General features: G+C 39.1%; 1 protein-coding gene across 2 annotated transcripts in view; it reads left to right on the plus strand.

The window, feature by feature from the left end:
* Positions 1-4,106: 4,106 nt before the first annotated feature.
* The window catches only part of LOC139131815 (balbiani ring protein 3-like), a 42,354-nt gene continuing 23,585 nt past the window's right edge, over positions 4,107-22,875 (plus strand). Inside the window, exons 1-12 of one of the 2 annotated variants that reach the window (XM_070698096.1) lie at positions 4,109-4,415; positions 7,206-7,469; positions 14,614-14,880; positions 15,153-15,413; positions 16,710-16,853; positions 17,333-17,479; positions 17,837-17,989; positions 18,696-18,845; positions 20,260-20,421; positions 21,079-21,225; positions 21,861-22,016; positions 22,681-22,857. In XM_070698096.1, coding sequence (XP_070554197.1) covers positions 4,352-4,415; positions 7,206-7,469; positions 14,614-14,880; positions 15,153-15,413; positions 16,710-16,853; positions 17,333-17,479; positions 17,837-17,989; positions 18,696-18,845; positions 20,260-20,421; positions 21,079-21,225; positions 21,861-22,016; positions 22,681-22,857 — 2,092 coding nt within the window. In that variant the 5' untranslated portion in view covers positions 4,109-4,351. Of the gene's footprint in view, positions 4,416-7,205; positions 7,470-14,613; positions 14,881-15,152; positions 15,414-16,709; positions 16,854-17,332; positions 17,480-17,836; positions 17,990-18,695; positions 18,846-20,259; positions 20,422-21,078; positions 21,226-21,860; positions 22,017-22,680; positions 22,858-22,875 lie in introns of both variants that reach the window. The other variant, XM_070698097.1, reaches the window with a different exon arrangement.

Genomic DNA, 22,875 nt, shown 5'->3' on the forward strand with positions numbered 1-22,875 from the left:
ACGTCACAAAGGCGACCACTGTACCTAAGGTGAATCCTCCGCGGAGAAAAAGAAGTTTCACATAACGTTTTTCCCTTCTCTTCTATGAAATAGTTTATCTGTGACAATATTTGTGAATTTGAGACTTTAAAGGTTATTTAGCCGATTGACTTCAAGTTTTCAAGACGAATCTTTGTCAAATTGAATAATTAGTACATGTGCAACTAACGGAAAGTACGAATGCATGACTTCATTCATCAGTTTGAAACTGAAACGAATGAAATTGCTGTGGCATATATGGTGCCACTCTTAGTAATTTTTGTAACGAACGATTAGTAAATAAGAAACACATTACTAAAGCACTGGTAAGCTTTGTTTTTAGCATGTTAAAGCAGGATTTATTCCAAAGCTGTTCATTAAAGTCCCCACTCTCCATCGTACCATATGTATCAGGCAAACGTATGTTCGTGGGACTAAGCCTGACACGAGCGGGCGCTGTATTCACCGTCCAGAGAAACCGTACTTGCCAACCACGGTGCCAGTGGTGTCACTTGTTTCTTGACTGTATGCGAAACAAATATTTGAAAGCTTGAATTAATTTACAAATTTATACAAGATGTGACGACATACTTCTCTCATGGCAAAAAGAGGAAACATTTCTGAAACATGACCTATAACGAGTTTACACAACATGAATGTATCTGGGAAAGCCAACAAGGCCGTTCTTGCAATTTTTGGCGATCGGGCGTGCAATTTTCCCTTTATTGTTGGATGGGGAAAGGGCGGGTGGGAAAAATCATATCTCGAGCCCAGTGGGCAACTTGAAAGTGGCCGATAGATAGGCAGGGAATGTGACTGGCTTGTTTTTGGAGATTCCCGATTGCAAAGGGGGCAATATGGCAGAGAGATGGCAGTGGCTGACGGGGGAGAATTCCAGGTTGGCGTGGGGGAAACAAGAAATACTATGGACGAGAGGAAACTCTTCCAACTCGTAGGTAGAAGACATTTTCGAACAGCTATTATTTGCCTCCGTAATTGTTTTAGTTCAAAATGTAATGGAATAGCATGTTTACACATTTTTGAAACTCTCAAACGTCTGGTTAGTTGCGACTGATACATCATGGCAATGCGTAGGATTTTGTCATAATAATAATAATATTAATAATATTTTTATTGCTTGCTTGTAAATATAGGATTTACATCAAATTTTTGGCAATAAAAGTGTGATACAAAAATAAGTTAAAATTTTCTTCAATAAAGATAACGTATTACAGTATAATAATAGTAGCTAATAATATATATGTTTATACAGCCATGCGGTAGATCACGTGGGAAGTGAGATTCAAGGGAGTAGCTTTCCACCTTCTATTTGGTAAATATATACTAATCAAACGTGATGTATTATGGGTAACTTCCTTTTCAAGTTCGCTGGTACTAATGATGGTAACAGTGACAATGCCGTGGTCTTCGAATGGGTCATCAGAGTCTATACCACTGTCTTTGGCGCAAATTCCCGTCGGACAGGCGGCAAATCCCGATTTTCCATCAATGTCATGTGTTAGTATAAAAGTTAATACCGTTTTCCGTCTTGTAAGACAAAGTACTTCTTGACTGAACATGTGCGAAAACCATCAGGTCATCCCATCTCCATTTGTTATTGTAATAATTCATCGACATTGCTGGGGCACTCTTCAGTACAAAGGAGACTCGATGTCCAACCTTCCATGATCACACTTAGTCAAGTCAAGACAAGGACACTTTCCTCGTCAAGACCCTAACCGTGCTATCGGTTCGCAAACTTGCAGCGCACAGCCAGGTTTTAGAATCACACTTCCCGTGATTTTGAAGTGTTCCTGGGACCACTCTCTTAATTTGACCACTGAAAATCATGTCAGATAAGATCTTCAGATCTAAGTTTTTTTCAGATCCTACGAAGGGCTCCTTATGCAAAAATGATTTTAAAATGGGGTTCATATTAATATCTCCAAGTGCAACCATTACACAAATGACTCATTAACTTTATCTGGAAAGCACGACCTCGTTAACATTTTTTCTCTTTAGCTTGTTTTTAATGCGAGCATGATTCGCTAAACGTCCGTTGATACTAGGTACCAAATATTACAAATACGGCATTTCCCAGTGGGCGAATGCGTTTTTCCCGGGAAATGGAGATGGTACTGCCATGCATGTACGGTCTGACCGTGCAGGATATGAACCATGAGGTGCGAATGAACTTACAAGACTCGCCCCGTCGACTTGTAAAGTACGGTGTGACCACTTTCCTGACTTTAAAAAAGGACACGCGAAAGCCTGTTTGTGCGAAGGAAAGAGAAAACCGAGACATCCAGCGTTTGACTAATTTACGATCCCGCATTACTATAAATGAATCATCTTGTGACGGTTTTGTAGCCTACGATATCGTTTGTCATGTTTACGCTATATTTCACACGTATCAATCACGGACAGTGGATCTCTGTCTCACAGCTGACAGGAAAATGCGAAGGCACGGTCACTTGCCGTACATTCGGGAGAGGTCAACGCGTCCTAGAAAACGCGGCCAGTTAAAGGCAGTTGAAAGTTCACGCATTTCATCTTCCAGGGCTTGTAAGAAGTAACTGTAGGAGGATCAAATGATAACATGAAAAGGGCTTAACCACAATCCATAGCATAAAACATAAGTAATAGCATAAAAAATAAATATGACTCGCGAAACTCTGCTTTGCCATTTGTTGTTTGTGAGAACCAAAAGCAAATTTTCAAGTAACTCTCCAATCAGTTAAGAGTGTTACTGATACCCAACTGGCCAAGGCATTTACATTTCTCTTTTCGTAAACTTATTATCGATTTGCTGGAAGTAGGACCGTAGTCTTAAGGGGACAACCAAGTAGTTGCAACAGCGGATGTTCGTAAAAGTCACGCCACCTTCAGTATCACGCCACCTTCAGTTATACTGGAAGTCATTCTATGTCCAATGCATATGGAGAGCCAGCTCCAGTGGCGAGTCAAATGTCTATAATACCCAAGTTATGTAATCCTGAAAAGCATAATTCCAAACATAATGTGTCATGTGTCAAGTAAGGAATAGACCGGAAGATATCCTAATGAATTTAAAAATATATGAATTTAATGTGCGTAATAGATAAAAGTCCACATGTCTATTAATGCTCATCAAAATAATTTCAACTGGAAACATAGTCTATATCTAACATATTATTTTGTATGTTTGCGTAATAGATGACATTTCGTTTGGTAATTTATGCTAATAAAAATAACGTGACAATTGTAAATATAGTTCGTCAGCTTATCATGTTACACACTATATTGTATTTGCATAATTGATGTGATTTCATCTGCATATTAATGCTAATCAAAATAATATGGCAATCGTGAACATCATTTGTATCGTAGATCTTATTTTACATACCATTACTCCTCATCAACAAGATGTGCCAAAATGAAGAATATGACTTTAATCTGAAATCCTAAACGTTGCCTTCCGATACGTAATTGCGGCAGAATAGGGCCTTACTAAACAGAACCTTTTCTTTGGTGATAAAATTTAAAATTCGAGGTTTATCATGTCACAAAGCCCCGCGCCCATTTTGAATTTGGCACTTGAATTTCAACTTATTTAACATCACATTCACGCTACTCACATGCGTAGTGGCAGGGTCGCAAAATACACACACACTCTCTCTCTCTCTCTCTCTCTCTCTCTCTCTCTCTCTCTCTCTCTCTCTCTCTCTCTCTCTCTCTCTCTCTCTCTCTCTCTCTCTCAGATGGGGTAGCATGTGGCAGAAAGAGATGACCTGTAACTTGGAACATAACAGATACGAATCTATGAACTGTTTTATGCTATCGAAAAGCCATTCTGAAGAAACTCTTGCCCATAATTGTCCAGTGGCGATGGCCGAAGACTACAAGTGTGTCAAAGTTTATAATAATGCCTTCATCGCAGGAAATCATCAGATGCTGGACTAACCTTTCACTTCTGGATTTCATGAACCGCTATTTTTTGATTTACGAGAGTTTATCTGCGGTCGCCAACACATTGTGGTCCCGACAGAAACCCACACCCTCAAAACACCCTTTTTAGTCTGAATCATAAATCTGGAACTTAATGGGTCACAGTTCGCGCTAGTTCACAGCGATGCAGCATCGCACTCAGTTCATGTAGTTTATGACATGATGGCATTGCCCAGGGTGATGTAGAGGACTCGGCAAATGATTCATCGAGTCGTCATCGTATGATTTGCTCGGGATTGGTTCACTGGGCCCGACGTGCACGATAAAACTACCCTGGAAACGTCTTGCAAAATAAACTTTGAGTTGACATTATCTGTTCCCTCAGTACGGACAACGAGAAGACACCATGGGAACCCTGACCATTTTAGTTGTACTTGTCGCCAATATGCAGATTTTTACTGCCGTGCAAGGTAAGTAACCGACTTTGTCTACTCTTATCTCACAGTGATTAAAACAGTGAAATACTTTTTAAAACCCTACCGTGCTTTTATTCGAATGATGACAAACGATTGCGTACAAAGTAAAAGATATCTCTAAACGTCAGGATGGAAGTTAAATTATGCCATGATTAAGTCACTTTATTGTAAACTTTTTATAAAAACAAATTGTAAAAAAATATCACGGTTATCTATGTCTCAGCATGGATACCGAAACAATAATCAACAGATTTTGAAGAGACGTGGAAAAATAGTACAGACTTTGAGTTCTTGGTCCGTAATAATATCCATCACAGCTCAGAATATATGAACTATATATATCTCAATGACAATACGATTTTGGCGAGGTAATGTCATATAGGCGAAAGTATTGAAATTTTTCGTGTACCATCATCGAAAGCGAAACACATGGATATAACGGACAGTGAAAATCATGTCGCGATTTTCACCACAATAGACGGACGAAATTGCCGACTGTCAGACCCTACAATAATATCCACTCGAAAATCAAGGATGTTACATAGCATCATGATCTTACCAAACAAAACACTATATTCGGTGTCAAGTTTGGAGCCATGGATAATCTTAGTTATAACAAAGTCATGAAATCTACCATTACATGTGATGTAATGTCTTGTAAGATAAGTCTTAAGGTAGTATGCGCCTCGAAAGTGAAAGACTTAAACTTTTGCTCAAACTTTCCTTAAGGAATCTTTCAACCATTCTCTTTCAAAATCAAGAATAAAAATCGGGGGTCACCCTGCAAATTTCGGTACTAGAGAAACAAATAACCCAAGATTTACCAATATTTGAAATTCAAAATGGCCGCCATCCCTGTGTTAACTCTATAGAGAAAATAAAGATTTTCGAATTTCGAAAAACTAAGCAGCTAAAAAGTTTTCTTACACCAAGAGCTTGAAAATGAACCCCAACAAGTGGTAGATCAGAAGAGAATTGTAAAAGTTTGAGAGTCCGAATGTCTGTCCCCGAGGTGCCTTCTACCTTAAACCTTGAAATGAGAAAAGTGAAAGATGAGCGTAACGATCGGGAGACAATTATGCGATAATGATTTGAGAAGACAACGGCCCAGTCCATAGTAAAATATTGTACATAGTCAGGAAACGGATATTGGTTGAACTTTTGAACATCTCTTTTCAATGATTCATGGTGAAAAGCTTAGTTTCGTTTCTGACACTGGCACTGCTAACGCCATCGTGAAAAATACCAGACAGTTTCGAATTTCTGCTTTTCTAGAAAACAAGATACGCTTGCTATAACAGCGTTTTAAAATTCCGGCATGAACCGTTTAAAAGGGATGTTTTACCCTAATTGAGTGGTCGAATGAAGTTTATATGCCATATTTGCTCGAAATATCAATACCAAAATGTATGTTGACAGATGTTCTGAAAACTAACATGTATTTGAGTGCGCACGCACTGGTTAAGACGATCCTTAGTGCTTCAGACGATATTATAAATATCCAAAAAGTTGTGCGTGTCCTCTTTTACCTATTTTACCAATTTTTGTAGATTAAACCTTGCTTTCCTTCCCAAACACCCTGTTTCAAAGTAATTGAATGAGCATTTACACAGCAAAATATTAATTCATGTTCAGGTCAATTTGGACGGGTTACAACTTTGGCAGATGGAATAAAGCATGCGTGCCACTATTTTCGCGTCACATCTAATAAGATCTCTGTATTTTCGCTGTCAATACTAATGCAATACAATAGTCCGTATATCACAAAGAACCTTCAAAACTTGTAGTATGCTTACAACTAACAGGTGTTCCGACAACTTGCTCAATATACCATGCACTGAGAGTTCATTTTATTCTGAAAAGTTGTTGTACTATCACTTCTGGTTGCAATTTCCGATTTAAATCTTGCAGGTTATAATGTCCACAGGTTTTTATACTCACCGCGGTGAGATAACCGGTTTGAAATCGGCTGATAAATATGTCATTGTATCATTGTAGAGTTTTCTATTTGTGAGTCATACTGTTTATTTTTTGGTATTTTCCCTGGGTCGCCATTGTTCTGTTAGATTGGATACATATAGCTTCAACGATACCGTTGTTTAGTAACAAGGTCAAGTCTATTTAATAGAACTGGTAACTTAACCTCATGGAGTTAGCGTTCTTGTTTATCTTGGTATAAACAGGGATTTTAAAAGCTAAAAGACCGTTATTTGACAGTCCTTCAACCCTAGCCATGTATCAAACACTGTAACACAAACAGAAAAAGAATAAATAGAATACAGATAGTTCATGAATTCAGTGATCTCAGCACATTAACCTTGGAGTGAAGTTCGATTGTGTTTCTTCTTGGGACGTCTTGTATTTAATAAATAAAGAGTAGTCAGTATAGATAGCATATTCTGCATTGTCACTTGGTAAGTATACATATATATATATATATATATATATATATATATATATATATATATACATACAGACAGAGAGACAGAGACAGACAGATAGACAGACATAGAGATAGATAGATCGATAGATCGATAGATCGATAGATCGATAGATCGATAGATAGATAGATAGATAGATAGATAGATAGATAGATAGATAGATAGATAGATAGATAGATAGATAGATAGATAGATTGATAGATAGATAGATAGATAGATAGATAGATCGATCGATCGATAGATAGATGAATAGATATAGATATATAGTATGGACAAACTACACAAAATATGTAAAATATATAAAGATTTACTGCTAATGGAGTTTACTTTTTCGATTTTGTAGCTTCAGAGTGTTACTATGATCCGACCGGGGCTGACTATCACGGCAAAATCTCGACCACTGTGAGCGGCAGAACATGCCAGAAGTGGACCTGGCAGCACCCACATCATCACACCAGGACGCAGTGGAACTACCCGGATGCTTACCTGGGCGACCATAACTACTGCAGAAACCCCGATGGCTACGACGAGGTCTGGTGCTACACTACGGACCCTGAAAAGCGATGGGAAGAGTGTGACGTCGGAAAACCGGAGGAAAATTGCTACAGTGAGTCCCTTCATAACTCATTTTCACTATCCTCTCATCTGAGTACGTCGACAAACAGCCAGTTTGATAAAACTGAAGAATACTGGATCCACAAATCAGCAATCAAATCTTAAAACTAAGTAAAAGAGTCTTTAATACCCAGACGATAATCCTAAGTGTACATAGACAACAGGACGTAATTTCGGTAATTTTTGTTCTAGAAGACAAATACACATTCTTCTTCTCCCTAAATTATGTTGTTATAATTATTAGCCCTGCAAACAAATTTATTGAGTTCAAAATTCAATTGATATTGACTGTGAAATAGTATACAGTTATCGATAATAAATAAGACATAACACATGTATACATGCTGTTTTGATAAGTTAAACATTTGGCGCATTTGACGTGATGTTAGGTGTAGAACAAGAAACTTTATTCTACAAACAGAAAGGGTAGGTACGGGAGGCGATGTCGCTTCTTGTAATTGATTTGAGCAAACCACATGCTTGGTTCAAGCCTGAGACATCGACACAGCTACTTTGTCAAATGCCAAATGACTTCCTACCAAAACACTGAAAGTAAAATCTTGGAAAAAGGTTTTAAAAACCTGTCCATAGGCACACAATTAGAATGGTGATTGAGACAACCAATTCAATTAAAAAGTTATAATTCTCGAGGTGAATAACCTCGACAACTTACATCGGTGGAATATTTGACAGATGGCGAACGTCCAAATGCAATGCACACTCCGCAAAGATACCGTAAACAACTTGAACAGTTCGCACTTATGGTCTTCAGAGTCTAGGTACAGGGGAGGGGACTCCGAACATGTACGAAATTCCTCAACTGAATAATTGTAACAGCTGCTCGTCTTTCTATTTCTTCTCTCCATGACTGTTTTCGAGCTCTGCTTCCTCCGATTTGCACTCACATTCCATTTCTGCGACCAATTAACGTTCTCCCGACTCGCATCTGGAAATTTTGACATGTTCCATTTCCGTTTATCTGTTTTGATGGCATTACCCATTTTAAATTTCCAGTACATGTGTCCCTTCGTCCCAGATCACGAGTGACTATTTTCCTTTCTCGTTCGTTGATTTTTCGAGTTTTAAATGTATGAAGTAAGCACATAATGCTATCGACTTGAAATTGTTCATGCAACTTGTATCTACTTGCCAATCATCGACGCTTGTCAAAAATATAATTTTTAAATTGTGAATTTCTTCGCATATAGAGAATTAAAGTAAAAATTCTTGATTCAACAACGTATCTGATAGGTGCACCGAATTGGTTTTCAGTAGCTTACCGCTACATACTCTGGTTTTGATGCTTGCCGAATTCCATCCTCTCTATCTATCAAAGTTGTGAAGTTGGTAGTTTACTTTTAAAAATCATGCATCGTTTTGGCAATATAGTGTGCGGATAGCAAACAATGCATTGTGAATAGAAGAATTGCATGTGACACTTTTATAGAAATACAAGTGTAATATTTCCAAGAATTCACAAACCAGCAGGATGGAATATAAGGCTCACTGCAAGTCTCGAAAGATTTGATAAAAATGACTTCGCTGTCCGTTTAGTTTTATTGACATCTTGTATTACGGGTATTTGTCGAGGGAAGAGATTGATTCAAGTGAAAAGATCGTCTGTACGAAACCTGTACAGTATTTAGCGCATGGTGTATTCCTCAGTGATTTATGGTCACTCCCTCACCGCACCAGGGCTCGGGAAATGACCTCCAAGAAACAAACACACCTACAATGCCCAGCCGCCCCGACCTTTCTACTTCCCCTGGGGACGCAGGTCTGACGGTAAATCAAACTTTCACTGATAATAACAACGGACATTTGAAATTCCGTAGCTGTCGCTCCTTGATATTTCTAATAATCCCACTGCAGTTTGTTGAAACTAATTGCGCGAATATATTTGTTGTTTCAGACACCGCGTTAACGATGTTGGAAAAGTAAGTGCAGTCACAGCACATGCGTCACCAACGAGAAATAACAAGAATTTAGAAAATAAAATTCACTTTTGACCACTCGGTTCAAACATATGTGCAGTAAGTTAGACATCAGAGTTTACGAAGAAATATTTTCGTTTAATAGATTCGATTTCATGTACCTTCAGGTAAAAGTTATCTGAACGAATCCGACACTGAATCCAGTCACGATTCAACTCTTCTCACGGTCAGTTCAAAGGTCACGCCAAGGATGACATGTCCCCCCTTGACGTGTTATCGTCCTGATTGCTTAAACATGGGAGAGGAAAACAAACACACAAGCAAACAGGGGCTGAGTAAGCTTGAAACACCAACAAACACACTTTCTTCGTCGTAAAAATTGCGCACTGATTTTACGAGAACCATATGCACCAGCTCATGGTGTTGTCTTCTCAAAATAACAGACAGTCAAAACCATTGTAATTTTATCTTGGCCCGTAAATCAACGGGTAAACAAACAATAATAACTAGGTCAAGGTCACACAGTGGAGAACATCGATCATTTTCCGAAGAGGCAATACGGACAATTTAACTTGAGGGTAGATGTCCCTCGGTGACAGATTTTGAACGTTTTACACTTTTCTTGTCTAACCGCTCAGTGGCGTTCATTTAAATGCTCTTTGAGCAAGTAAAAAAGCACAGTTTCGGTTTTATGTAAAGTCAGAAATTTATTTTTGCCCATGGAGTTAGCACAGGGATGGCTACCAATTTGAATTTAAAATACCGGTAATCGTTAAGTAATTTATTTCTCCTGTACCAAACTTTGCACGATGACCCCCGGTTTCTATTTTTTTATAGGTTAAAACATAGGCGCACGACGAATTTTAAAATCACTTGTCTGTAATTGAATGGTGAAACTTGCATTTTATTAACAACTGTGCAAACAGAAATCATGCGGACAGCTTTTGAGACATGCTGTGAGCAGCGCCCAGAACACGGCTGTGGCCGCTCGGCTATCTTGTACACATTACTCTAAAGGTACGAAACTATTGGGAAAATAATTTAAATAAAATCCGTAAAATAAAACGTTGTTGGCAACCCTGGGGATTCAAACTTCTCTGTGTTGTCGCATGCGTGGTACTAAATCGATCGACTGGGTTCTTGAAACACAAAACTGCACCGGGCCATGTAATTGCTGGTAAGTCGCTAAATTTTACCTCCGGACAACTCCCGTGACACCGCCATTTGAAGGCTCCCATATCAGTACCAATAACCACCGTCCCTCCGGGTGGAGGGACGGTGCAATAACAATGACGTATTGGTTTAAAAGGAAAGTATGCGCATGCGTCAACTTCAAGCTGCACACTTTGAAAATGGCGCTGGCATGGGACTTGTCCGTAAAAAAACATTGCGCTAATTATCAGCCGTAGATAGGGCCGATGTTGACTTTACAAGTTAGGAAGTCGATCGATCGATTTGTGTAAGTATTCCCTTGATTAAATTGAAGTTTGAATCTCGAGGATGGCCAACAACCGTTAATTTTGTCTAATTTAAAATTATTTTCCAAATACTTTCGTACCTTTAGAGTAATGTATACAAGACAGCCGAGCGGCCACAGCCGTGTTTTGGGCGCTGCTCACTGTATGTCTCAAAAGCTACTTGCATGATTTCCGTTCGTACAGTTATCAATAAAATGCATGTTTCAACATTAAAACTGTAGACAAGTGATTTTAAAATTCGCCGTTTCTATAAAGTTAGTAACGTTAACAGTAGAGCTGAGCGGCCACAGCCGTGCACGGGGCACTGTTCACTGTATGTCTCAATAGCTGCCCGCACGATTTCCGTTAGCACAGATTTTAATAAATGCATATTTCAACATTAAAATTACAGACAAGTGATTTCAAAAGACGTCGTGCGCCTGTGGGTTAAAAGACTAATTTAACTTTTCATTAAGGAATTCAAAGTTTTAGCAAAAGTTTGAGTCCTTCATCTTCAAAACTAATACTACCTGAATAAGGCATCGAACGGAAATTTACTTCTTGATACGGCTGAAATATCTATCCAGTATTGTAAAAAAAATTCGGGTTCACACTGCCTTTCGATTCGTCACTCAGAATCCTATTACCATATACCGTGTAGCAGCTTGCAAGACAGAGCTTTTCCGCCCATACTTGATGTATCGGAAAGTCGTAAGATTTATCATTTGTGGCAAACGACGTTATGGCGTACATTAATGAAAGCTTCTGAAAAGGCGGGAAGGTTGAAATGATAGGAAGAAATTTGAATAACACGATTGGAACTAATTTGGTATAAGAAGATTGTGAAGTAATGTCGATTTAATCTGCAACAGTAAGCTCATCTGCTTTTCTTTTTAAGTTATACACTAGTTTTATGAGTAATTTGTAATATCGCAACATTCAGCTGTAGGGCACCTAACAAATTTCAGAAATTTGAAAAATATAAAGATCCGATTATCCAAAATTAGTTTCAATCGTGTTAAATGTGTATATGCCCATTCCATCACACATAGATGTTTTTGTAATGCTATTTCATGTAATGAATCATATTCAAAGAATATATCTGAGAAAAATTGAAATAATTTTGACGTCAACATGCAGCCCACAGTTCAGACTCTGAACCTACACAATTAACGATACTATTGAGCTGCCTGTCAAAAAGTGATGATATTAGGATGAACAATGACAAAGGGTAACGATTGTAGAGTAACTTGCTCTATTACTGAGGACTTGTTCATTCACAGCTTGCAATAATGACGTCACGACTCCCGTGTGCATCACATCGTACTCGCTTCCGTGCTGTCTTCACTTTCTCAATAGCATCATCTTCCAGGTATTTCTATTTAATTTTCTCCAAAGGAGAATAGCCTGAATAAACTTCATTACATCTTCGTGTATCATCACTGTATGTAATTTGTTGACACATCTCTATTTAAATTGGCAAAAGCATGTTTGATGACATGAAGAAACACCACTGCCAAAGTCAATTCGCGCGCCATCACAGTGACCTAGGAAAAAAAAACAGGCATGCATTGATTTTATCTGTGGACATTTTTGACTCAAACACTTTAGCCTATACTATATATGTTCGCCTCTTCATCAAAGGCATGCTTTTGTAAATCAAACAGACATAAGTAGGCCACTTTTTCAATAAAGAGAGATACTTTAGCAGTACTTTCAGTACAATTTCTGCCCTTCAGCGTCACGGACAGATCTAATTTACGCTTATCTGCACACTGTAACCAAAATTTATGGCGCACCATATACTTTGGCCACAATGTCCATTTCATATATGTTGCTTTCACTCAGATAAACGGATGTACGAATCGTTTATCTTTGCTTCGCTGCATGCATAGTATAAACGCCATCACAGAAACGAAGGTCTTGATATTCTGTGTAATCAAGAGAGAAATCCACAGAAACAGCACATAGGATCAAGAATGTTGCTTCTATTCTGTCTTCAAATACTTGCACACCCGCTAGTGAAAGTAACATTTACTGGGTAAAGCAAGCTTCTGAGCGTCATCGAACAGGGTTTGTACAGTGAGTGTATTTCTGCTCTTTTTCGCGAAAAAATAATAAGCGAACCAAGAAAGCACCAATAGTGGACTTCTAACCTTGAAAAGATTTAATAGAAATAAGAAGATTTTGGAGGAATCCATGTTATTCCATATGCGCAAAGTGACGGGCGACCTTGCCCTTTGAGTTCATTTACAGCGTTGACGCTGGGTCTTCAAGTCCACCGAGAGTAGAATTCCTACCGCATATGAAAGTAAATAGAGACAATCTAGCTAAGCAAGAATTTGGGGATTTAAAAATTGTTCCCCTTTAAGGCTCCGGTACAATATCTGTAACTATTGATGTAATTTCAAGCTTTTTTAGCCCAGTCAGCTAAATGAAACTTCTTGTGTGTTTCTTTAGACTTTGTTGAAATGTCTGGTGTTTAACATACATCAGCATTAGACTGTATGTGTGCAGTGTCTAAAGTTATTATTGGTGCTAACGGATTTTCAGTCCGAACTAGGATTCAGTTTTCAACAATACCATATACACTAACTGCATTGAATTTGCAAACATTTTACTCTATATATCAACACATTACATAGAGAAGAATAAGACATCTAATCAAGTTTGACGCAAGAACATAAATAACGAAAATATTGAGTGTTACAGTCACTTTCCGTCCGAAGTATGAAATCAAGTTGACAAGTATCAAAACGTAATAATGTTGGTGAGATTACCTGGAAAGAGCCTAAGCCTCAGCAGTTCTCGGTGTCTGCATTGAAAAAAAAATGACAACAAACTTTACTCCCTATGACCTCATGCTTGACGACGGTGGAGGAAAACAAAAATTTGTGATAGATTATCTGACTTTCACTCTACTCAGGATTGTCCAAACAGTAGTGGACGCATAATCTATCACTATAGGGAAAAGTGCGTGACTAGAGCGAGAAACTGACGCTTTCTCGCAATCAGTGAGAATCTGTTCTTATTCTCGCCACTGTCGGTGAGAAAATTTTAATCTCCACTGGAGATTGGTGAGAAATGCACTCCTTGGCGAGAATCAAGTATGAGAACAAATTCTCACCGGTGAGAATGGAAATTCTCACTAAGTACAGCGAGAATTGAAATTCACTGGCGAGAATCATCAAGACTCGCCGTTCATTGGCGAGAATCATAAAGACTCCGAAAGGCGAGTCTTAATGATTCTCGCCAGTGAATTTCAATTCTCGCTGTACTTAGTGAGAATTTCCATTCTCACGGTGAGAATTTGTTCTCACACTTGATTCTTGCCAAGGAGTGCATTTCTCACCAATCTCCAGTGGAGATTAAATTTTTTTCATCGACAACGGTGAGAATAAGAACAGATTCTCACCGATTGCGAGAAAGCGTCAGTTTCTCGCTCTAGTCACGCACTTTTTCCCTATAGTGTATGATTTCAAACTGTACATGTCTAGGATTCACTCATACTGCATAATTTAGATAGATTATAAAAGTCTTTAAACTGTAGACAAAATTCGGTACGGCCTTCTTCAACTTTAAAATCGGGTCAAACAAAACTACTACCATCTTTCCGTTCCTAGATAGAACAAGTAAAAGGCTTGACTAGCCGTATCTTTTGATTTTTAATTATCGCAAGGATCACGGGCATAACTGTTTTTTATCATGATATCTCCTACTATTTGTGTTTTGTTGCTATTCCCAGACACGGAGTGTTACTTCAACAGCATACAAGTCGACTACCGTGGTACAGTGTCCACTACAGTCTCCGGCAATACGTGCCAGAATTGGACGGACCAGTACCCGCACAGGCACAACTTCAGTCCAGTCAGATATCGCGGAAGAGGGTTAGGGGCTCACAATTTCTGCCGCAATCCAGACCGTGATCACGTCGGTGCCTGGTGTTACACCACCAACTCAACAGTTCGTTGGGAAGCCTGTGACGTAGAACCTCCCCGAGAAGGCTGCAATAGTAAATAAGTCATTTTTTACATAATCTCATTTCTTTTACCTATTTTATTGGGCCTACCTCTGAAGTATATGGTAGATAATCCTTGTTAAATATGGCATATCCATTGCTGTCATTGCTTTTATGGTATAAAATAGTAACTCAAATTTTACGTAATTTGTCCCAGTTTCACTCTAAACTGTTATTGACTATGACAACTGCATGTATGTATTTACGTACTTGCAGTTACATGTACGTACGTATTGTAATCCTCTTCCAATCTCTTCTGCACAAAGTTTCAGAATGCTATCGCGAAGAAAACGGAGCTGATTACCGTGGTACGGAGAATCGCACGAGGTCTGGCTACCTCTGTCAGAAGTGGACGGAGCAGTATCCACATAGCCACAGCAGAACACAGGATAACTACCCTAGAGGTGGTCTGGGTGATCATAACTACTGCAGAAACCCGGACGATTCCATCACGGCGTGGTGTTACACAGCAAATCCATTCAAACGTTGGGAGTACTGTGACATAGGTCGCGCTGGAGAACAATGCGGTACGTTAAGTGTGAGAAAATAATCAGTGTTTTGGGATCTAATGATTTTGCACTCACTCAACTGTGGTTCAATTCATTTAATTTTGGATCACAGTGATTGAAGAACATTACGTGTATGTATGTATGTATGTATGTATGTATGTATGTATGTATGTATGTATGTATGTATGTATGTATGTATGTATGTATGTATGTATGTATGTATGTATGTATGTATGTATGTATGTATGTATGTATGTATGTATGTATGTATGTATGTATGTATGTATGTATGTATGTATGTATGTATGTATGTATGTATGTATGTATGTATGTATGTATGTATGTATGTATGTATGTATGTATGTATGTATGTATGTATGTATGTATGTGTGTGTGTGTGTATGTGTGTGTGTGTGTGTGTGTATGTATGTATGTATGTATGTATGTATGTATGTATGTAGGTATGTAGGTAGGTATGTAGGTAGGTAGGTAGGTAGGTAGGTAGGTAGGTAGGTAGGTAGGTAGGTAGATAGGTAGGTAGGTAGGTAGGTAGGTAGGTAGGTAGGTAGGTAGGTAGGTAGGTAGGTAGGTAGATAAGTATAGGTAGGTAGGCAGGTAGGCAAGCAGGCAGGTAGCACTAGTACAGAAATTTGCGAGAAATGGACACTTTCTCGCTATATAGCGAGAAGTAAGCCGGAATACATACTTTCTCGCGATCAAGCTGACAGAACTGTGCTTTCTCGCATGCATCTGCGAGAAATTGAATTCTCGCAATCAGTCAGCGAGAACTATGTTTTCTCGCTCTGCATCTGCGAGAAATTGTGAAATTTTTGTGGAATGCTTACACAGAAGAATACAATTTCTCGCAGATGCAGAGCGAGAAAACAAATTTCTCGCTGATTGATTGCGAGAATTCAGTTTCTCGCAGATGCTGAGCGAGAAAACAGTTCTCGCCAGCTGATTGCGAGAAAATTAAATTCTCGCTAAGTTATTGCAAGAAAGTATGTATTCTCGCTTACTTCTCGCAAAAAAACGAGAAAGTGTCCATTTCTCGCAAATTTCTCGCAAATTTCTGTACTAGTGTAGGTAGGTATGTATGTATGTAGGGGGGGGTGGATGTATGGATGCATGCTTGGATGGATGGATGGACGATGCATATTCGTGTGTCTTTATCAATTTGTAATATAATTATGTATTTGTCAACGATATTAGAATGTTCGAACATCAAGATATATCTACTTTCATTTCAAGTGCCGTAGAACCAAATGATGTTTACAGGTCTTCACAAAAAACCTCGATTTCTCTCTGTTTCAGTCGCTGAAGAAAAACCCGGTACGTGCCCTACCCTCATATATAGGGGTTTTGGCATATGCATCGACGAATGTGCCGACGATTACGATTGTTCATGGCGTAGAAAGTGTTGCTCAAATGGATGCGGGAAAATATGCGTAGGTGCCGGTAGGTGGTGTTATCATCATCGTTAGAGGGCGTAGTCAAATTTATATAGTCAAAATGTAATTGCTATTATCGCAGATGATTTTCGGTACTGTGATCATAAGCTTACTCTGGCGTTTTATTCTCAGACATAGACACATGTTGGCAATATGTTGTCATAACCAGGAATTGTTGTATACAGTATACAACTGAAACAATGAACACGAAACAAGTTAACGACCGTTCGTCTTTATTTGTGGGTGCACAGTTTACTTGAGCGCTTTGCGCACGACGAACTGGCTGCAAGTGGTCGACACAATATAATTATCGTTCTGGCATCATTGAACGTTCTCTAGGATTCGATAACTCACGTACAGAATGAGATCAAATGACAACAAAAATTCCGTGCTAAATTTGCTCAGCAAGATATCGATAAGAATCTAAATTAGCTTACCAATGACATTCTCAGAAAATATCACAAGCGTATTTCTGTCTGTCTACAGTACTCCCTTTGGTAAAGCCAGGTAGTTGTCCACGACCCAACCCACGTGACGTTTCCATATGTATACGAACGTGCAGGAGCGACAGTGATTGCTTGGGTAACCTCAAATGTTGTGAAAATGATTGTGGTTCTGTGTGCGTTATACCAGGTGAGCGATACCAAATAACTTGCTGTTGAGTAGAGACCAAAGATCTTCTAATCATGATCTCTCTAGCCTTTAACATCTTGTATCGTGTTTCTATCTGTACAGGCAATCGGAGTATCATCCGCGTATCATGATTCATGTGAAATGAGTGCAACGAAACATTTTGCATACATTGGGTACTTTTGTAAGTTACCATGGCAATAAAGTGACCAATAAATCGCTTGTGATGCACATTTACCATTTTAGTGGAAGATAAATCGAAAGCGTCTGAGATATTAATTAGCAATTGTAATAAAACATGGTGAAATTGTAAATTTTCTTCATTTAATAACATCTACCTTTGCCCTTTTTTACCGATAGCTGGCATAATTAACAAACCGGGGCAGTGTCCTATATTCCCTACCAGTCGTGGTCATGACGGGATCTGCGAAGAGGAGTGCAACGGTGACGAAGACTGCCCTCTGTGGCAAAAATGCTGTTCAAATGGATGCGGTCGCTCCTGTTTTAGTCCAAGTAGGATGTTCTTTCGTTTCTAAGTTTTACTTTTTCCCGTTTTACTTTTCCTACACGTGAGACATAAAAACGAACTGTTTTCGAAACGGGTAGTATTCCAAAAACAACAAGTGATATGGCAGGAACATTTGCTAGCTTAGCTGTGGGTTGTCAAAATATCAGATGAGAAATATCAATTCTTCATACTGCTACATGTAATCACGCCACCAACGCTTGCTTGCAAGAAATCAACAACAAGAAGAGGTCTCTGGCTTGCACACAGTTTCAGGTTTTACAGGTTGGAAAATTATATAGGACACGTCTTTTGCGGTAATTTGCGTCAAAGGTCAAATTCTCATCGGCTTTAATCGCTGACATGATGAAGAACGGTACAAGCACTGAGTATTTTGGTGATGTAGACTCCATTCATATGGGTGGCATCGCAATGGATAGCATTGCTCCATGTTTGAGACATGTCTGACTGATAAAAAGAGAACAATGAGCAAGCAAATAAACAAACATGTACACAATCTGGTGACCAGACCTACGTCACTTTTTTCAGCAAATAATCATCATTTGTCTGTGACCCACTGCTGTGACTAACACTGTCACTACTAATATAAAATCATTCAATTGCTTGCCTTAAGTGCATCGTGCAAGTTTCGTCTTATTCTTACAAACGTTACAGGAACTACAAAAGGAACTAACCATTTTATTTTACGAATAGTGAAGTCAAGGAGAAGACCAGGGGTATGTCCACTACTGCGAGGCAGACTATCACGACTGTGTTTTGAAATGTGCTCAGAGGATAACGATTGTGGTCCCAACTCGAAATGCTGTAACAATGGCTGCGGAAGTGTCTGTGTTCATGGCCGAGGCATGTAACTGAAGCGCCTGCTTGTTTTCTATTTTATTTTGTTTTTAATGCAATGCAATGCAAACTTAGACCATCTCTGTAGATTAAACAGTATTTCGCGTCATCAAATTTATAATAACAATGCCTAAGCACCGTATTCGCAGCACACACATCGTTGTGGTAGACCCGTTCCATGAGGGTACATCATTTTCGCCCTAAGCATTTTAAAGGCTTACTGTGATTGGCTGTCCTCATATAACCATAACGGCCACTCATTGGTTGCCTACATTTCCTCAGGACTCATCACTGTAAACTGTCCCCCGTGCAGTTCAGTCATTGATTGCCCTGTGTTCTTGTCTCTGTCTCGTTTTAAAATAGTCTCTGGCCTCGAGATGGAGTGTCTCCTTATAGATTTATGAAAAACTCACTCTTATCATCACAAAAATCTGCGCTCCTGTTGCAAGGATCGTTGACACACGAAAGTGGAAACCGACCTTTGTAAGACCACCATTCAAGCTGGCGCAAGAGGGTCTTCGCCTGATGCTGAAATATCTATCCGAGTTCCATGCAGTTGTTTGTTCGACCAATGAATCAGGTTGTGTTTGCCAAAAAAATTAATCATTCCGGCAAAAGTGTTTTTCAAAAACTATAATTGCGACAAAAAATACTAAGAATGGTCGAAAATGTTGCCAGTGAATTACCCGTACATCATTAGATGCGAAGTTCTCTTTCTCAGATGAGATAGTGCAGAAAGAAACATAAGTGGATTGGACACAACTGAACAAGACTTTCTTTAGTACAATGTCATTAATTTTCTAGGTGAAAGAGAGGTGTGTATTCCAACTTAACCGTAGGTTAGCTTCGGCTGTTGTTTTAGACAGATTTATTTGAAATTATGGGTAAATTATTGTAATGATACGCTGCCTCAGAAGATTATCATAAAAAAGGTTAGACTGCATATCGGAGGTACAGTGTTCTCTAGACGAGCAAAGACAAGAACACACGGCAGTCATGACTGAAACCAATCATGTTGGCGTCGCGAATTTTAGACTACATCACGCCTCTCTGAAAGCACTGTATGTATTTATGTATGTATGTATGTATGTATGTATGTATGTATGTATGTATGTATGTAGGTAGGTAGGAAGGTAGGTAGGTAGGTAGGTAGGTAGGTAGGTAGGTAGGTAGGTAGGTAGGTAGGTAGGTAGGTAGGTAGGTAGGTAGGTAGGTAGGTAGGTAGGTAGGTAGGTAGGCAGTTTTACATCGAGGTATATGCATTTGTGTATATCTAAGTGTCGATTGTAGAAATAACACGTGCCAGAACAGGTCATGACGATACAAAAGAGCAAAGCAACTGAACTCAAACATCTAATGCCAACTAAGTGTTTATCTGTACATACATAGAAACTCTCCAACTCGTTTTACATCTGTGCAGGCCGACCGAGATCTAGAATAGGCAAGGAGAAGAGAAAACAATGTCCGACGGTTTCTGGAGGAGAAATTGGCGCCTGTCAAGAAGTGTGCTCCAGTGACAGTGATTGTGAAGGAGACGATATATGCTGCAGTAATGGCTGTGGTCATGTCTGCGTTCCTCCAGGTAAATCTACAGAAGTCGAAGCGTTTCGTGTTGACTGATTACCCGACGATAGCTGTTTACAAATATCACGATTTCCAACACACACTCGTGCACGCACGCATAATGAAAAGTTAAGGTACTGTGCACCTGGAATGTAAAAACTTAAACTTTCGCTCAATTTTTCTTCAAGGAATCTTACAACCATTCACTTGCAAAATCAAGAATAAAACTCGAGGGTCACCGTGTTAATGTTGGTACTAGAGAAATACATTACCCAAGATATATTTAAAATTCAAAATGACCGCCATCCCCGTGTTAACTCCGTGGAAAAAATAAATAAAATCGATTTCCAAAAAAATTAACACGGTGAAAGTTTTTCTCACTCAAAGGGCTTCAAGATGAACCCCCGCAATTGGCAGATCAGAAAAGAATTGAAAAAGATTGAGAGTCCGAATATCTGTCTGCGAGGCGCATTCTTCCTTAAAATTCGAAAGCAAACTGTTTTACATACAACGAGCAGTATTGTACGGACAACTCATCGTATCATACATTCTGCTATTCCTATTCATGTACCTTGTTTTCATTAAGGACTCTTCCCATTCGATGCTCGATGTCACATGAGTCTTAACGAACTCAAGTCCTGTAAATTGAATGCAGTTCATCTGTTTCTTAACACAGAAAGTCCGAGACCAAAGGAGGGAACTTGTCCCAGTGTACCAGACGGCGTCGTCGGTGTTTGTGATCAGCTGTGTGACGATGACAGCGACTGTGATGGAGAAGACAAGTGTTGCTCTAATGGCTGTGGATTCACCTGTGTAAAACCAGGTAAAGTGGGACTCGTTGTTCTTTATTCTCTGGTTGTTAATGTCAGCAAAGAGTCGACTTAACCCTTTGAGTGCTGTAATATTTACCCACCAAACTTTAAAGCAACATTTAACCAATTTTTATGGATTTGTCTGTCAAGTTTTTGATAATTTTTGACCAATGGACCTCAAATTTCATTGGCTACAGTTTTTTATCAAAACTTTAGCAAAAATCTGAAAAAAATGACAGGGTTATATTTTATGAAGGCAACAAAAATTGACTTTGGCGCTCAAAGGTTAACTAGAAATGGCCACGTCAGTTGTGTGTATATCAGTCTGCGGGTGTTACTCGGGAAATCGCCCTCACACGGCCAATACGTGAACACCTCTGTCTCGTCGGTTCCTCAAAGAAAGACACAGTGCTAGTTAGCATTGTACAAATGTAATTACTCGTTCAGTTAGGGTAAATGAATTCTGATTTCCATCACTCCTTTGTGTCAACCAATAAATGCAAGCATAGACACAATGAGTTTGGGATTGTATGTAAAATGTGTATCGTGTGTTCGCGGATGTTAAAGGTAAAAGCAAACGTCAATCACAATCAAATCCGTATATTCCTTCATACCGGTTATTTTCAACAATGTGCATTCTATTCAGAGATCGAAATAATTCTCCCAATGCCTAAACCTGGACTATGCCCCGTCCCTGGCGAAAGTATTGGCGCATGCGTCGAGGAGTGTTCCAATGACGAAGAATGTGATGGTGACAAGAAGTGTTGCTCAAATGGATGCGGACATGTTTGTATATCACCAGGTAAGTCGCATATACTTTGTCAGTCAACTTGACGGTTCTAGAACTGTGGCCCTTTAACATTTACGTGTTATTCTTGTACTAAAATTGTTATAGAAAATATTGTCCTACTACTAGTAGAAAATAAACAATGCAATGTAAGAGATTAAATTCAAGGCAAGGTAATCGAAACTGCGCCAGTGCGAATTTCTCCTTTTTACAAAGAAAGTATGTCATACACGATATCTGAATGCATCACGTGAACATAGCCGCAACATTCAACTTTCATGATGGGTCTCATACGAAATTTGGACGCAGTTAAAATATAAAATAATACTAGATCTTTGCAGACAAAAGTTACGGGTTACAAGCTTGCTAATTAACTTAAGGTTATGGCTTGTTTGTTGTATTTCCACTGCAGTGCAAATACCATCGGCACGCTTGCGCTCCGGTGCAATCAAACTGTTGTACATATGTAATTTTAATACAAAACAAAAATACTCCCGGTTATCTGTGCTCATTAACATAATGCTATCATTGCATGTTTTCGGTATTTGCACCTCAGTGCACATACCCGTCGTACGCGTGCTACGGTGCAAGAAAACTGTAGTATACATGTAACACTAAATATTTTTTATTATTCTCCACATTTTACCTTTCTTAAATCGATACCTTGACAAATCTCCAGTCGGATATAAAATCCAGGAGAATGGCTTCGTTGGGCTTCTGCCGAAGGCTGGGCTGTGTCCGGTGATACCCGAAGGCACGGCTGGCTCCTGTGCAATCGACTGTATCAGTGACCAAGAGTGTAATGACACACGCAAGTGCTGTTCTAACGGATGCGGACGCACGTGCACTGTCCCAGGTTAGCAAATGATGCTTT

This window comes from Ptychodera flava, chromosome 4, assembly GCF_041260155.1.
Source record: "Ptychodera flava strain L36383 chromosome 4, AS_Pfla_20210202, whole genome shotgun sequence".
Taxonomy (NCBI): Eukaryota; Metazoa; Hemichordata; class Enteropneusta; family Ptychoderidae; genus Ptychodera; species Ptychodera flava.